Source organism: Colias eurytheme, chromosome 17 (genome assembly GCF_061535395.1).
Source record: "Colias eurytheme isolate Ceu_HAF_F1 chromosome 17, ilColEury1 Martin Lab GWU primary, whole genome shotgun sequence".
NCBI classification, from domain to species: Eukaryota; Metazoa; Arthropoda; class Insecta; order Lepidoptera; family Pieridae; genus Colias; species Colias eurytheme.
In genome coordinates, this window is record NC_142996.1 from 8,743,082 (window position 1) to 8,757,459 (window position 14,378).

General features: G+C 32.2%; 2 protein-coding genes across 2 annotated transcripts; one reads left to right on the forward strand and one right to left on the reverse strand.

Annotated features, from left to right (window-relative positions):
* Window positions 1-807: 807 nt before the first annotated feature.
* Window positions 808-3,135, reverse strand: Mcm10 (minichromosome maintenance 10 homolog). The gene has a single exon (XM_090111765.1). It carries the CDS (start codon window positions 3,003-3,005, stop codon window positions 879-881), a length of 2,127 nt encoding a protein of 708 aa, XP_089967891.1. The 5' UTR covers window positions 3,006-3,135; the 3' UTR covers window positions 808-878.
* A 6,609-nt stretch (window positions 3,136-9,744) lies between these two features.
* On the forward strand, window positions 9,745-14,131 carry LOC149901384 (uncharacterized). The gene is made up of 2 exons (XM_090111938.1): window positions 9,745-9,900; window positions 11,834-14,131. The coding sequence occupies exon 2, from the start codon at window positions 11,840-11,842 to the stop codon at window positions 13,646-13,648; it is 1,809 nt and encodes a 602-aa protein (XP_089968064.1). The 5' UTR covers window positions 9,745-9,900; window positions 11,834-11,839; the 3' UTR covers window positions 13,649-14,131.
* The last annotated feature ends 247 nt before the right edge of the window (window positions 14,132-14,378 follow it).

Below are 14,378 nucleotides of genomic sequence, written 5' to 3' on the forward strand. Positions count from 1 at the left end.
TGTTGAATTTGTTAGTGTTATATCCTTTAGCGCAGTCAGTTGGACATATTGTGACGAAAAAGTGCATAGATAATTTTTTTTGTGTTGTTGTTGATGTACATAATAAAGTTACTGCATGTATAGCCGCATACTAAATGTTATAAAATCAGCCTTGTCCACAGCAGCTCTTAAAATGTTTATAGACAATTCAGTTGTTTTAATGTTTTTACAGAAAACTATTTTGTAAACAACTGTAATCGGGTTTTAAACAAATTATGAGAATCGCAATGTATTTGTTTGCACGGTGTCTCATTCTGAATGTAATTAAGAAAAACCGTGTATTAATATTTGATGGAGGTTAATTTCTTTTTGTTATTATTATCAATTGAGTTATCGAATGGGACCACTGCCAATAATGAATTTGTAAATAAATTGGTGAACGGATACGCGCGTATATTTAGCTCCACTGTTTTGTAACGTGTAGTATAACTATCGAAGGCTGTGTAAAATATAAAGCCAACAGATATTTGCACTCCAAATATAAATCTTGTATGAAATCAGACGCATTGTTTTATGGAATGGTTCAGTGTTATTGACTGGAGGTTTCATAATAAAAATTATATTATTGCTTTATTTTCACCTGGCTTTTTATTTATACCTTGTTCACAATTTTATTTGATAATTATAAATTATAAAAATTATGATTATTCAGACACAACAAACATAAACAAAATATATTTTAAGAAAACAATTCTGTGTGAAATAAAATTTAACTAAGATGTGGAAGTATCATATTTGTGCATTATTAATGTCTTTAATGTTCTTATTGTAAGAATAATAAATACAGAAAACATTCCTCAAGCACTACACAAAATAATCAAATTCATATAATTTAATCATTAGCTGTCAGGAACAAGTAAATTTATATTCTTCCCAGCAGTTACTTGTCCTCCAATAAATGTCTCCTCCTCCCCACGAAGGGAGAGGCCCTCGGTAATCGTAACATTCTTTTCTCTTAACATTGGCGCCTTTTCCCATCTCGATCCATTGCAATTTTTGCAAGAATGTAGTGGTAACAATTCTAATGAAACTGTTCTGTTCTTACAATCTGCACATTTGAAGAACCTTTTAAATGTGTCTAGTACTTTTAAGGGATGCCGTTCATCTTTACATATTTGTGCCGCTGAAAAGGCTGTATATTTACATTTCACACATCTGACCGCCTTACACGCTATTTTAAATGTATTCAACATTTTCTCCTCCATGGCTTCCTTCTTTTCTAATTTATTGAAGTATTTCTCTTGTTCATCATCTTCATGTTGTTTTATTAAATTCTCATGGGCCGAAGTAGCCTCTAAAATCTTTTTAAACCTTTCTGACATTACTTGTTTACCATTCTCTGGCTTAGAGATTACTTTTACAATAGGTTTGCCAATTTTTGCTTTTTTGCAACTATTTTCATCAGTATCTGATTCAGTTAATAGTTTTTCTAGGGCTCTTTTTTTACCAGCTTCTGTTCCTTTAATATTGTTTGGATCTATTTTCTCAATGCCTCCTTCTTGTTGAATTAATCTTAAAGCTTTAAGCTTAGCTTTCTCAACAGAGCGCTGTCTATAAGATATATTGAGATCAATTACTCCACCTCCCTTCAATCCAAAACCTTTGCCTAATGTGGGAGAATTGGCCACTTTTTGAGCTAGAGTTTGATTACTTGGGCTCTGATTCAAATTATTAAGTCTCTCCGCATCACTAACTTTTTGTATTTTAGGACTATGTAAAAGTCCACTTTTGTTCTGAATAATGCCTGTTCCACAGGGTGCTTTATTTGTCATTAATGTATCATTTTCTGATTTGAAATAGTCGCTCAAAGACATAAGTCTATTTTGATCTCTGTCTTTTACTGGTTTACTATTACCTGAAGGTAATGCTGAATATGATTTGCCGCCATAAATAAATGTATCCTTTCCAAACACTTTATTTTGGAGATTAACTAGTCCTTTACCCATAGTAGATGATTGCAGTTCTTGTCTCCTTGAGAACTTTTGATATTCTTGTTTGATATGGTAAATACAGTGTTCACCTTGACTCATATTAACAAATGCAGTACATGGTTCTCCATTCTTCTTTTTACTTTTACAAATACCTAAATCTTTAGATTGACCAAGAATCATAACTTTTTCTGAGTTATCTACGCTGAGGCAAGCTTGATCTTTACTGTTCTCAGATCTGTCAAGAACGTTGGGATTTAAGACAGCAACAACTGTTCCTTCAGAAGATTTCCACAAATCATTGTAAGCTTTGCGGAATAAAAACATTGAAACTGTCTTTAAATCATCTTTCATGTCACTTAAGGTCCAAATGATAAATTGATTTCCTTTCTGAGATTTCTTTGTTGCACTTTTTTTGACGATAACTCCTGCAATCACCCAATCTTTAGAAAGGTCTTCGTTTTCAACATGTCGTTTCACCCGTAGCATGTTAACAGCTTCTCTGCCTTGCATCCGATCCAATAGAGCTGAGCTTGAAATGAGTGGCTTAGTTATACGAATCCCAAATATGGGATCCGTAAAAACATCACCAGGCAATTTTTTTTTACTTTCTGGAACCCCAAAAAATTGCTTATTGCTTTGTTCACTGGAGCTTTCAGGAGTTTTTTTGAAAGAGGACTGTTTAGCTACTTTTAATTCAATATTCGTTTGTCGTAATCTACTTTCGAATTCAATTCTTTTGTCAATTTGTTCGTGTTCTTTATGATCTAAAGATTTCTTCACCAACGCACCATATTGGCTATATTTCCTTTCTGTATAATTTCGTTTTTCCTCGTCGTCTGAAGAATCCGTGTCACCATTATGTATTACTGACGATTCGACAGCAATATTCTCGTCCACCTTCTCATTCGAAGTATTTTTAAAAATGTCAACTTCTTTTATAATTATTGATTCTTTAACATTTTTATCACAACTTTCTTCGTTCAGGTCAGCACTCAATAGTTCTTCCAATTGTGCGAGTTCATCATTAGTATCCATTTTTAATAATATTCCTGAAGCACAGGGTTTTATTTTTTATTTATAAAGTGGAGATAATGCTGTTTCTTGTTTCTTGTGGCAAATAAAAAACTTACTATAAAATAACATACACGAAAAGGCGCGAAAAGCGTAGGTATATTTGTTGACAAATGACAGCTGATCGACACAGAACAACAAACGTAGAGGGAGAATGTACTAGAGATCACATCGGCGTATACCCGAACGAGATGGCGAATCCTTACGTCAATGTTGCCAACTATTACAAAAACTTTTTATCCGAAAAACTGGCAAAATATCTATAAATGTTTGGGTATTTTTTTGTAAGATAGGTTTATGAAGAAAAAGACAGATTTGAAAAGATTTTGTTATTTATTAACTTAACTAGCGACCCGCCCCGGCTTCGCACGGGTGCAATGCTGATACTAAATACACTACAGAAAAATTATGAACGTTGTATATAAAAACATAGCGGCCCGCTCCGGCTTCGCACGGGTATAAAATATATAGCCGGGCGGCTGGCCGGTACCGCGGCAAACGCTACGTCCCGCAATTTTTAAATCTATACTAATATTATAAAGAGGAAAGGTTTGTATGTATGTATGTATGTATGGTTTTCACGCATAAACTACTGGGCCGATTTTGATGAAATTTGGCACAACCTTTTATTGCGAAATATGTACCACGGGCGAAGCCGGGGCGGACCGCTAGTATATATATATATATTCACTGTTGTATTGTATTGGTTCTTTTTCCACACCACCTGTGAGGTAAGAACCTTAGGTGCGTTTTTTTTAAAGAGGTATCCCCAGTATGCCTAGTCCTCCTTTTTGGCATGCATCAATATCTGGAATAAATCGGACATAAGGTAGTTTATATTATATCTTATTATATAATTATTATATATAATTATAATATCTATTTATATTATATAGAAAAAAATTTGGACTTTGTATGGAAATCTGTCAGCTGATTAGCGAAGTTTCCTTACAAAGTCCAATTTTTTTTTACAAATTCAGCAAAGTTGTAGAACAAAAGTTGTTCAGTTTCATGAGTAGAAGCTCCTGTCTAAATTTTTCAAATGTCTTACCTTTCACCTTGTATATCTATATCAAATGAACAATGTATTCAAGGTATTTAATTGGTTAAGTATTAATGCTGTATTGGTTAAAATCGCTTCGAAAATTAGCCATTATTTGTCGTAAAAAGTAAATGACAAAAAAAGTTATTGTCCATAAGAGATAGACATATACCATCGCGGACTTTTCTGTAGACCTTTTCAATGTGTATAATACTTAGTACATTATTTTGATAAAACTCGTAGGGTTCAGCCAGCGTTTGCAATGTAAGCGGAAAAAATGTAAATTTTTACGACATCACATTAGAAACCTCAAAAATAACAGTACTTCTCCACTATTTAATGGGTGTTATTATACATATAAACCTTCCTCTTGAATTACTCTATCTATTAAAAAAAACCGCATCAAAATCCGTTGCGTAGTTTCAAAGATTTAAGCGTACAAAGGGACATAGGGACAGAGAAAGCGACTTTGTTTTATACTATGTAGTGATGACTAATACAAACATAAAAAAAATCTTATAATTAAGAGTTAAGGATGGTGTTGAATCCTTGACCTTCAAAATTATTGACCTTTAAATAAAATTAACTTGTTATAAAAGTTGCGTACCTTGTCATCCACCTCAGACATTTTTTTTGTTGCATAGTGCATCCTAACTTTTATATATTTTCCGCAGATGGATTTAATTAAAAGTGAATAGTGACAGTCTAAAAATAATTGATTTTTAAAATGATCACTTATTCTTGAAAAAAGATTTTCATTAAGGCATCTTTTGAGACATTCTTGAGAAATAGTATGAAAATAATTTTTCTTACTCATATCTCTATTTTGACGGAAAATTTTCTCACTAAATGTACAAATGGCAACTACATCTTTACTAGGATATTGCAGTCCCCCCTTGTCTTTTTTATACAAGAAACTTTTAAATTTATCCGCAGTCAAAACCTACGTACAATCAGGACACTTAAGTTCTTTTTTCAGTTGACTTACAACAAACCCTGCGATATAAATAATAATTTGTTTCGAAAATTCGGTCAGTTTACTAGGATCACTTAAATAGTCGTGGTCATCCATAGTGCGGATAAAATCAATGTCACGTATCTCAGAATCATCAGTTTCATCTATTAGTTTAATTCTTTCTGTGGTTTTATTTATTGCAATTTCCGGTTTGGTATATGTTAGTATATTTATTTCCTGTAGAGGAATGCAATTACCTGTAGTGATGTGTTTAAGTTCACCATGGACTAGCATCCGTTTGAAAGCGGATTTAAATTGTTTGGCTGTAGGGTTATTGTTAAATCCACCTTTAGCCCTAATCGCGCTAAAGAAATACTCCAAGTGATCTTGGCTAAGCTTATACGTACACAGAAATTGTAAGGATTCACTTCTGGCATAATTTTCGTATAGAAAAATTATCCCTCGTATACAAATCATAAAGCCCAAAAATCCAGTCTTTCGGTTTGTATTAAGGATGGGCATGCCACCTAAATGTAACTTCATTAAATATTGATATATTTGTTCAAGAATAAATTTAGTATTTAAAAAGTTTCCCTCGAATAGAGGTTTTTTATGTGTATATGCATTCATATTTCTTGAATTTAATATGTCAAACAAGTCATTTATATTTTTAATAAATTCTACTGTAGCCTCCGAATTTGAGAAATTATCTATTTTAAGTTCTTCGTTACAAAATTCTATGGCATCAGCAACAGAATTACTGAAAGTCTGAGCAGCCAACTTTACTTTCATGATCTGTTGCCTAAAATTCATATGAGATCTTTTCAGTTTATTAGCTAGGTGAAGTCCTTCATTTTCCTGCAAGTCAATTAAATGTTTGATGTATTCCCAGGAAATAGTGCGTCCCTGCCTATCAATGATGGGTCCTTTCTGAGCCAAAGTATTCCGTACTAATTTAAGCATATGTGATGGATCTGGGTATATAATAATTTTTTTGTCACCTACTTGGAAAGTAGGATCTATTTGAGTATCTTGTAAACAACACCCTAATAATTTAGCCATTGCAAAGTTTGTTGGACAGCCATCGAATGTAAGTGATAAAATTTCTACTCCACATTCATCATGAACGGTTTTAATACAGGTCTGAACTAAATTGGCTTTTTGGTATGCCGAAATACCATCTATTAAAAAGTACCCTAAAGGTATTTTCCAACTACCATTTATAGCAGTTAGCATAAAGACAAGGGCTTCCTTAGCTAATTGACCACTACTTATATTATTGCCACAATCTACAAACCCTATACAGTTTTGACCATCAAAATCTACATGCTTTCTAATAGCCATTTCATCGAAACATAGGGCGCAAAATAATTTGCGAAATGGATTCACTATACTATTAGCTAATTTGAGTAGTTTTATTGCTTCTAAAGATTCTTTACTGATCCCTGGACTACCGTCTATACACTGGTACCACCGTGAAAGAGTTCGTGGGTGAGGAAGGCATGTATTGAAATATTTTCGAACATGATCGTAGGCTCTTGGACTTATAAAGTGGAGAGTTAATGCAAATTTTCTTAACTCTACAGAATACTTCCTAGGTGCGGATTCTTTACAAATATATCTTTTTAAAAAGTCCTTATTTGCCGTTTCTATAGATGACAAAACATCAGCAGATTCTTGATTTATTAAACATCGGGCTTTTAAATCTTCTAATATGCTGCACAGTTCTGCATTCTTTTTCTTTAACCGCCACGCCCTTGTCCTCAATACTGCAATTTTCTTTTTTCTTTGCTCGGCTACACGTTCTTTATTTATTAATTTTTTTCTTAATTTGATTTTTCTCGGTGTTTCCACCTGGAAAAAAAAATATTAAGTTATTTTTTGCAAACTTGAAACAGAAATATATAATAGAAAAAAAATCTTTAATTAAAAAGTATTAAAATAATACAGTTTATATATTTGGGGAAATTAAAGCATGTATTAGTTCAAACTTCAAAACTATGTTACAGGCTTTAGATTCCCCTCACAATTATAGTAGATTTGATTCCTTTTCCAACTTAAATAATTTTACAATTTTAAAAAATATAAGACCACACAGATGTACCTAAATAAGACAAAATATACTACTTATACAAATAACTCTAAACAGTTACAGTGCTCCCACGGTAACTCTTCAAAATATATTTTTTGGTCACGCTATAAAACCACGCTGTGGCAACATTTCCTATACGCCATTAAAGATATCACTTCGGCTGTTCTTTAACATTTGCTACGGTTTTAGTTATTGCGCGAGCACTATATAGTTTCACAACGGCGGCTCCTGCTCCTGGCCCCGTGATCGGCCACAAGCGCTGTCACCATGCGCTGGCACCGGCGTGATGAAATTATTACTATACTCTACTTCATTGTTTCAGAAATAAATGTATTCATTCATTAATTTATTGTTGTATATGAAATAATGATATACCTCAAAACTTGGTTCAGGGGCTTTCGACTGTTTGCTAGTACTAGGTAGCTCAATAATATCCTGTAAAGATAAAGTTTAACTTCGGTAAACCAGAAAATTCAAATAACATAAATGTACAAAATGTACCCAAATGAAATTATTACTAACTAGCTATGTCCCGCGGTTTCACCCGCATTGCTCCGCTCCTGTTGGTCTGTTGAGATAATATATAGCCTAAAGCCTTCCTCGATAAATGGGCTATCTAACACCGAAAGAAATTCTCAAATTGGACCAGTAGTTCCTGAGATTAGTGCGTTGAAACAAACAAACAAACTCTTCAGCTTTATAATATTAGTATAGATATATATTTCACCATAATTTTATAATATAATCAATTTACCTCAAGACTTGGTTCAGGGGTTTTCGCCTGTTCTCTTGTATTAGGTAGCTCAACAACATCCTGAAAAGATTAAGTTAGTTGAATCAGATAATACTAAGAACATCCATGTACAAAATAAAAGGTGTAAAAAACCGGTGACTAATCCAGGCTTCACACATTCATATGAGCCGTGTACATACACAACAACACCTCATAAACTTCCTCTCCACGGTATGTCGTGCAGTTCTAAAATAGTGCAGTGTTGTTGCTCGTGGGAAAGTGCAATGGAATTATTAATTTACCTTAAGACCTGGTCCATGGACTTTTGATTGTTGGGCAGTACTCAGTCGCTCAACAATAATATCCTAAAAAAATAAAATTTGATTTAGTATAAATAGAAAATATACCCCTATAAAAATAAATTAATAACTTGTTTTGTTTATTATGTAGACGTAGCAACAAAATCGGTCTATGAATATTTAAACTACAACATTTAAATCCAAACTAAATGCATCACAAAAATTACTCACTGTTGTAAAAAGTGTTGGAATTGCATTGGGCATCAAATAGGTTTTTTTTTTCGTTTTTCGAAAATAACGCGACTCAAAATGTATAGAACATATTCTGTGACTTTTTCCTGGTAACCAGTTCTTCCTTCCGGTAGCTCGAATCCATCTGTTTAATGTACTTGTTTCTTTTGGAAACCTAAAAAACATATTTAATATTAAAAAAACATTTCACGATTTTGGGGAAAATTTTACCCTGTACTGGTATCCCTAATGTTAATCACATGATTATACCATAAATTTGAAACTACGTAAAAACAAATGGCGTCCTGAACAACAAGAACACTTCGTAATTTAGTCGGATAACACAAAAAAATGTTTACGTCTATTTCGATGAAAATATTATATATTTGTAGATAATTTCACATTAGAGTTAATGAAAATGTATCAACTATATCCAGTTCTATAAAACAATATACTTCAAATAAGTTTACTTACGTGTGAAAGGTAATATTTGGTAATCTTCGTTCCGGCCGATTTTTACAACCAATCACACTACAACGCACCATATTTTCACTTAAAGTCGGATTAAAACAGATCACTGTCAACGTTTATTAAACTTTGAAGTCACTTAACAGCGAGAAAAAACAGAAAACTAGCAAAACAATGGACTGTAGCCGCTTGTTTGGGACAAACTGCCTTTGTCCCCAACAAAAGAAATCGCATAACATGAGAGAAACAAAAAACAATGTTTCTGTCTCGCTTGCTCTTAGCTTTATAGTCATAAGTGTATTTCTCTCACGCATTACTTGTCATTTTAGTGCCTCCTCTATGGTTCATTCTCACTCTACGACAACAAACGCACATGATTACGTTCCTGTCTAAAGCTATGCTGCATCGTGTTAAAATTATCTAATGATAGAACTATCATCTAACACAGTATTAATTTTATTTATAGAATATTTGAGTAACCGATATCTCGTAAAATGTTATATAACCGAAAAATTTAATTAGCTTAATTTTACTACAAAACATTTGAATAGTCTATGGTAAGAAAATTTTAGTCTTTGGTTACAAGTTTAGGCTGGTTTAGGCAACTGTGTATTGTTTTGAATTTTTTAACTTTGTTTACCTACATTTTTCGTTGAATTTCGTTCATAAATGTTAAAAGTTAATTAACTAAAGATTGTAAAAAAGTTATAGAGATTGTTTTACAATAATACTAGCAATGCAAAGTAATCTTTAACAGAATTTAGATTTTTTAGCTTTCAAATTTTTATTTGGGGAATACCCGACTTGTATGACAGTTGATAAAAGTTACATTAATCTTTTTACTTCCGTAATAAGCACCATAGTTACCTACTATACTCTTTGATAAGCACGTACGATTTACAAAGTACCTACCAACTAATAAGTGTACTGTACTATCGCAGAAACCACACACTGCTCAACTGCTGGAAAATTTCCATCAAATAAGTTCTACAAAAAACAAAAAGTATTCCAATAACTCATTTATAGAGATCTAAAAAACGTAAGTATTTAATTAATAGTTAACATAATAAGCAAATATTTATTTTTTCTTACCTTAAATATCTATTTTCTTTATAATTTGTTATCTAGATAGCATTACAGTAATCCAAGTTACCTAATTAGTTTTTGAAAAGTGAGGCTTAACTAGCATGAACTTAATAAAAATGGTTTGTATTGTGTAAGTAGGTATTTTAGTTTCAAAAATATTTTTTTAAGAATGAAGACCACACTTTGTTAAGACTACCTATTTATTATTAGTTTATTCACTCCTATTTTAAAAACCGTTTAACATAAAGCCTATATGAAGTATTATTTTAAAATTTAAATTAGGTATAGATAGGTAGTTATTTTTTTATTTAATCTTCTTTGGGGTAGAATTGATCAAAATCCTTTTCTTAGCAAATGCCTATGTCATAACATCTATTTCATACAAACTTTCATCCCCTATTTTATCCCCTCAACGTTGGAATTTATCAAATAACTTTCTAGGGAAATGCCTATGTCAAAGAAGCTTTATGCATGCAATCTCAGCCCGATCAGTTTAAATTTTACAAAGTTTCATAATAACTTTTATACCCTATTTTATCCCCTTGGGGGTAGAATATATCAAAATCCTTTTCTTAACAAATGCCTATGTCATAACATCTATTACATACAAACTTTCATCCCCTATTTTATCCCCTTAGCGGTGGAATTTATAAAAATACTATTTAGGGGGATGCCTACGTCAAAGAAGCTTTATGCATGCAATCTCAACCTGATCGGTTTAAATTATAACTTTCATCCCCTTTTTTCCTCTTGGGGGTAGAATATATCAAAATCCTTTCTTAGCAGATGCCTATGTCCTAACATTTACCTGTGTGCCAAATTTTAGCCCAATCCGTTCAGGGGTTTGGGCTGTGCATTGATAGATCACTATGTTCACCAGACTATGTCAAACTGTCGTCAGTCAGTCAAATTTGAGTTTTATTTATATAGAAGATTGTTATATTTTAAAAATTTATATTACTTCATAAAACTATTATTTGCTTTCAACCAGCCAAGTCCCCTTAATCCGATAGCTTCAGTCAGACAAATAATAAAAATAACTAATGTAATTTATCAGAAAAAAATACTGAATATTATACTTTTATGTGCAATCAAATTAATATTAAGTTTAATATTACTGGCATTATGTATTAGCTTGAGATGAAGTAGTAATTAATGAATACAAATGTAGATTGTTCTATTATATATTTATGAGAAATATAAAAAAAAAATGTAATCTGATCAAAGGCTAATAATCATATGTAATACTATATAATACATTATGCTATCATAATCAGCACATATACATTCCCACTGCTGGGACATGGGCCTCCTATGAGACTATAATCCACCATGCTGGCCAAGTGCGGGTTGGCGGATGTAATATGTCGCAAAACTTTTGATTCTTCATCAAGTATTCCTTAAGTGCAGTTATTGTGTTCACAACATGCGCAGATAAATTGAAAATCCATTTATTTCGTGCACGTTCGCCTGGTGTCTTATCGTTACTTATCGATTTGAAGTCACGGATTTCAAATCGTTCCTCGCCATGAATACACCAATAGTTACTTTTATATATTCGGTTACTTATCGATTTGAAGTCACGGATTTCAAATCGTTCCTCGCCATGAATACACCAATAGTTACTTTTATAGTGTGATAAGTTTATATTCTCTTATATTTTATTATGAATTAAAAATTATGGTTTGGAAGATTAAGTCACTTAAATGTGGAGCATCAGGAACATGTAAACATGTGTTGTTTTTATGTCCTATTCGACGAATGTAGCATTAATATGTTTGCGATAAATGTTTTTTAACCTATGTACGCATTTATAAAATTCAATATTATATCTACACTTTTTATAGGACTAGACAAATAATTTAACTTTTTATTTTTTTTTACAGTTAAAAATGAAATTCAAGTCAATAAGAAGGTGGTTGATTAAGAAGCAAGTTGGGGTCTCCGAGCTGAGGACCAATGACTCCGTGATTATTATAGATGGTGCCTTCTTCAAAGAAACTTACAAAAACAGCGCCTGTCAATTTATTTTGGGCGGAGAGTACGATAGATATGCGAGTTATTTAAGAAATATTCTAAATAATTTCATAAAGAACGATATTGAATGCTACATCGTTTTCAATGGAGCTATGAAAGCCAATATGGAGACGAGAAAAGCAATTCATCAGAACATAATAGATAGAACAGATGCAGTTAAGCCTGGTCGACAAGACAATGAATTTTGTGAACCAATATTTGTTAAGGATGTGCAGAGGGAAATTTTCGATGAGTTGAATATAAAATATTTTGTGTGCGAATATGATCATAAAGAAGCTCTTATTAATCTCGCAACACATTACAATTACCCAATTCTAACGAACAATTTTGAATATTCTCTGTTCGGTGTGTCGTGTATTGTTGCAAATTCTTTAATGTTTGATGTCGATCATGGATTTAGATGTACCGTTTACCATCCAAATAGAAGAATGTTTCCTTTAGATAATCGTATTATGTCAATTCTACTAGCAATTTCTGATGAAGATAGTAGTTATTATAAAGAATTGCCGAAAATATTAAAATGCCACGAGAAAAAAATATTTGTTTCGGCCCTATATTGGATAAGGCGTCAAAATCATACCTGTGCTACTAAAGAGTTAACTAAGTGTTTATCACCAGAGGACCAGTCATCTCTCTTGGAAAACATTGATAATTTTTCAATACTTTTGAGATGCACTAAACATGCAATAATTAAAAGTTTTGTTTCGCGTAAAAACAATACAATAAACAAAATTGATGTTAGAAAATCAAACTGGTTTAGTGATGGTGTATCAAATGGTAATATTGCCATTCCATACATAAATTTAACGAATAATAAAACATTTTCCGGGTCTTGGTTAATAGTCGATAAGAATAAAAATGATGCCATACTCGTTGCATTAGATATTATATTCTATGCGTTAGGTCTGCTAACAAAAAGTCGGGATATGAAAATTTCTTTTATAGGTAGGCAGTTTGCGACGTCACGTGTTTGGGAATTCGATGGCAAACTAGAGTCATCTGAATCTATAAAAGTATTTTACTCAAGGAAGTCAAATCATATAGATATATTTAAAGTTATTATTCGTGAAGTATTACATGGCTTTGATTTTAAATCTTTAGAGAGCCTCCCTGAAGATTGCCACATGATAATCATTGCTCTGGTTTATTATTGTGTCAAAAGCAAGGAAGCCTTCAGTAAGGGCGTTTATTCGATTCTTTTGTCATATTTCATGCTAGGACCTATATCGGCAGAAGTAGGACTTTTAAAAAGAAGTAATTTCTCCGTAACTCATAACACTAACAAAGAACAAGAAAGCAGAGTACCATCTATAAATCATGACCATTATGTAGCTGCAGCTCAAGCTTTTATGGATTTCTTTTATATTAACGAGTCATCTTTGAAGAACCTATTTTATCGAGATATTCTGCACAGAATTGCAGAATTTGACCATTGCTTGCAACACGTCAATTACCTTAACAAACTTTGTGGTGCACGTACAAAATGTACGACATATAACAAGGCAATAAATGGAACATTTGTTTATAATATGTTTGTTACTTTAAACGATCATGCGTTTCCATTGGATTATTTGAAAAAACGTATGGACTGTCATCCCATATACGAAGAATATAAGAAGATTGTTGATGTGTTTGAAACTTGTTATAAGTCGGTAAAAGCTTAATTTGAGCTTGAAGCTTACCTGAAGTATTAAGTTTTTTTTTATTATTTTGCTTTAATAGGTGTTATAAGTGATTAATAGCTGTTGTAAGCAAGTGAACTATTACTATGTAAAAATTAAAAGATTACGATCTAGTTACCGAATCCAGTGTTATACGGTTATTGTATTACGGACTAAAAATAGTATTTTTTATTATTCTATTATTTTTTTGTTTTAAGTTGAAATTTATTCACTCAAGGCCCTTGGAAAATTATTAAGCCGGCTACTCACGTACCTGCCGCAGGGGCCATATTGAAACAATCTCGGTCGCACGGCGGTCGGACTATTTCGGAGGATTTCAGCTGTTCTCTAAGTTGCCCTTGCTTGTCTATACACATCACAAACAAGGAGCCAATTAAGGGTGCAATTCCGATATTGCCCCTGCAGCAGGTACGTGCAAATTGTGTTCAATCATTTACATTGAACACAATTTTTGTTACAAATTCTAAGAAGTGTTTATTTTTTTTTAAATATGTTTTCTTTCGAGTTAACTACATGAATTGTAGGTAGTTGTAATTGCATCAAATGAAAATTGTTTACTGTGATGTGTTTTTAATTTAAGTATCTGTGTGATTACTGATTATTTCTTTTGTATCTAGGTTATTAATATTATACAGTATGTTGTTTTTTTATTATATAATTTTGGTTGTTAACAGGTATTATAGTTGATGATAGCGAGTGAAATATATATGTA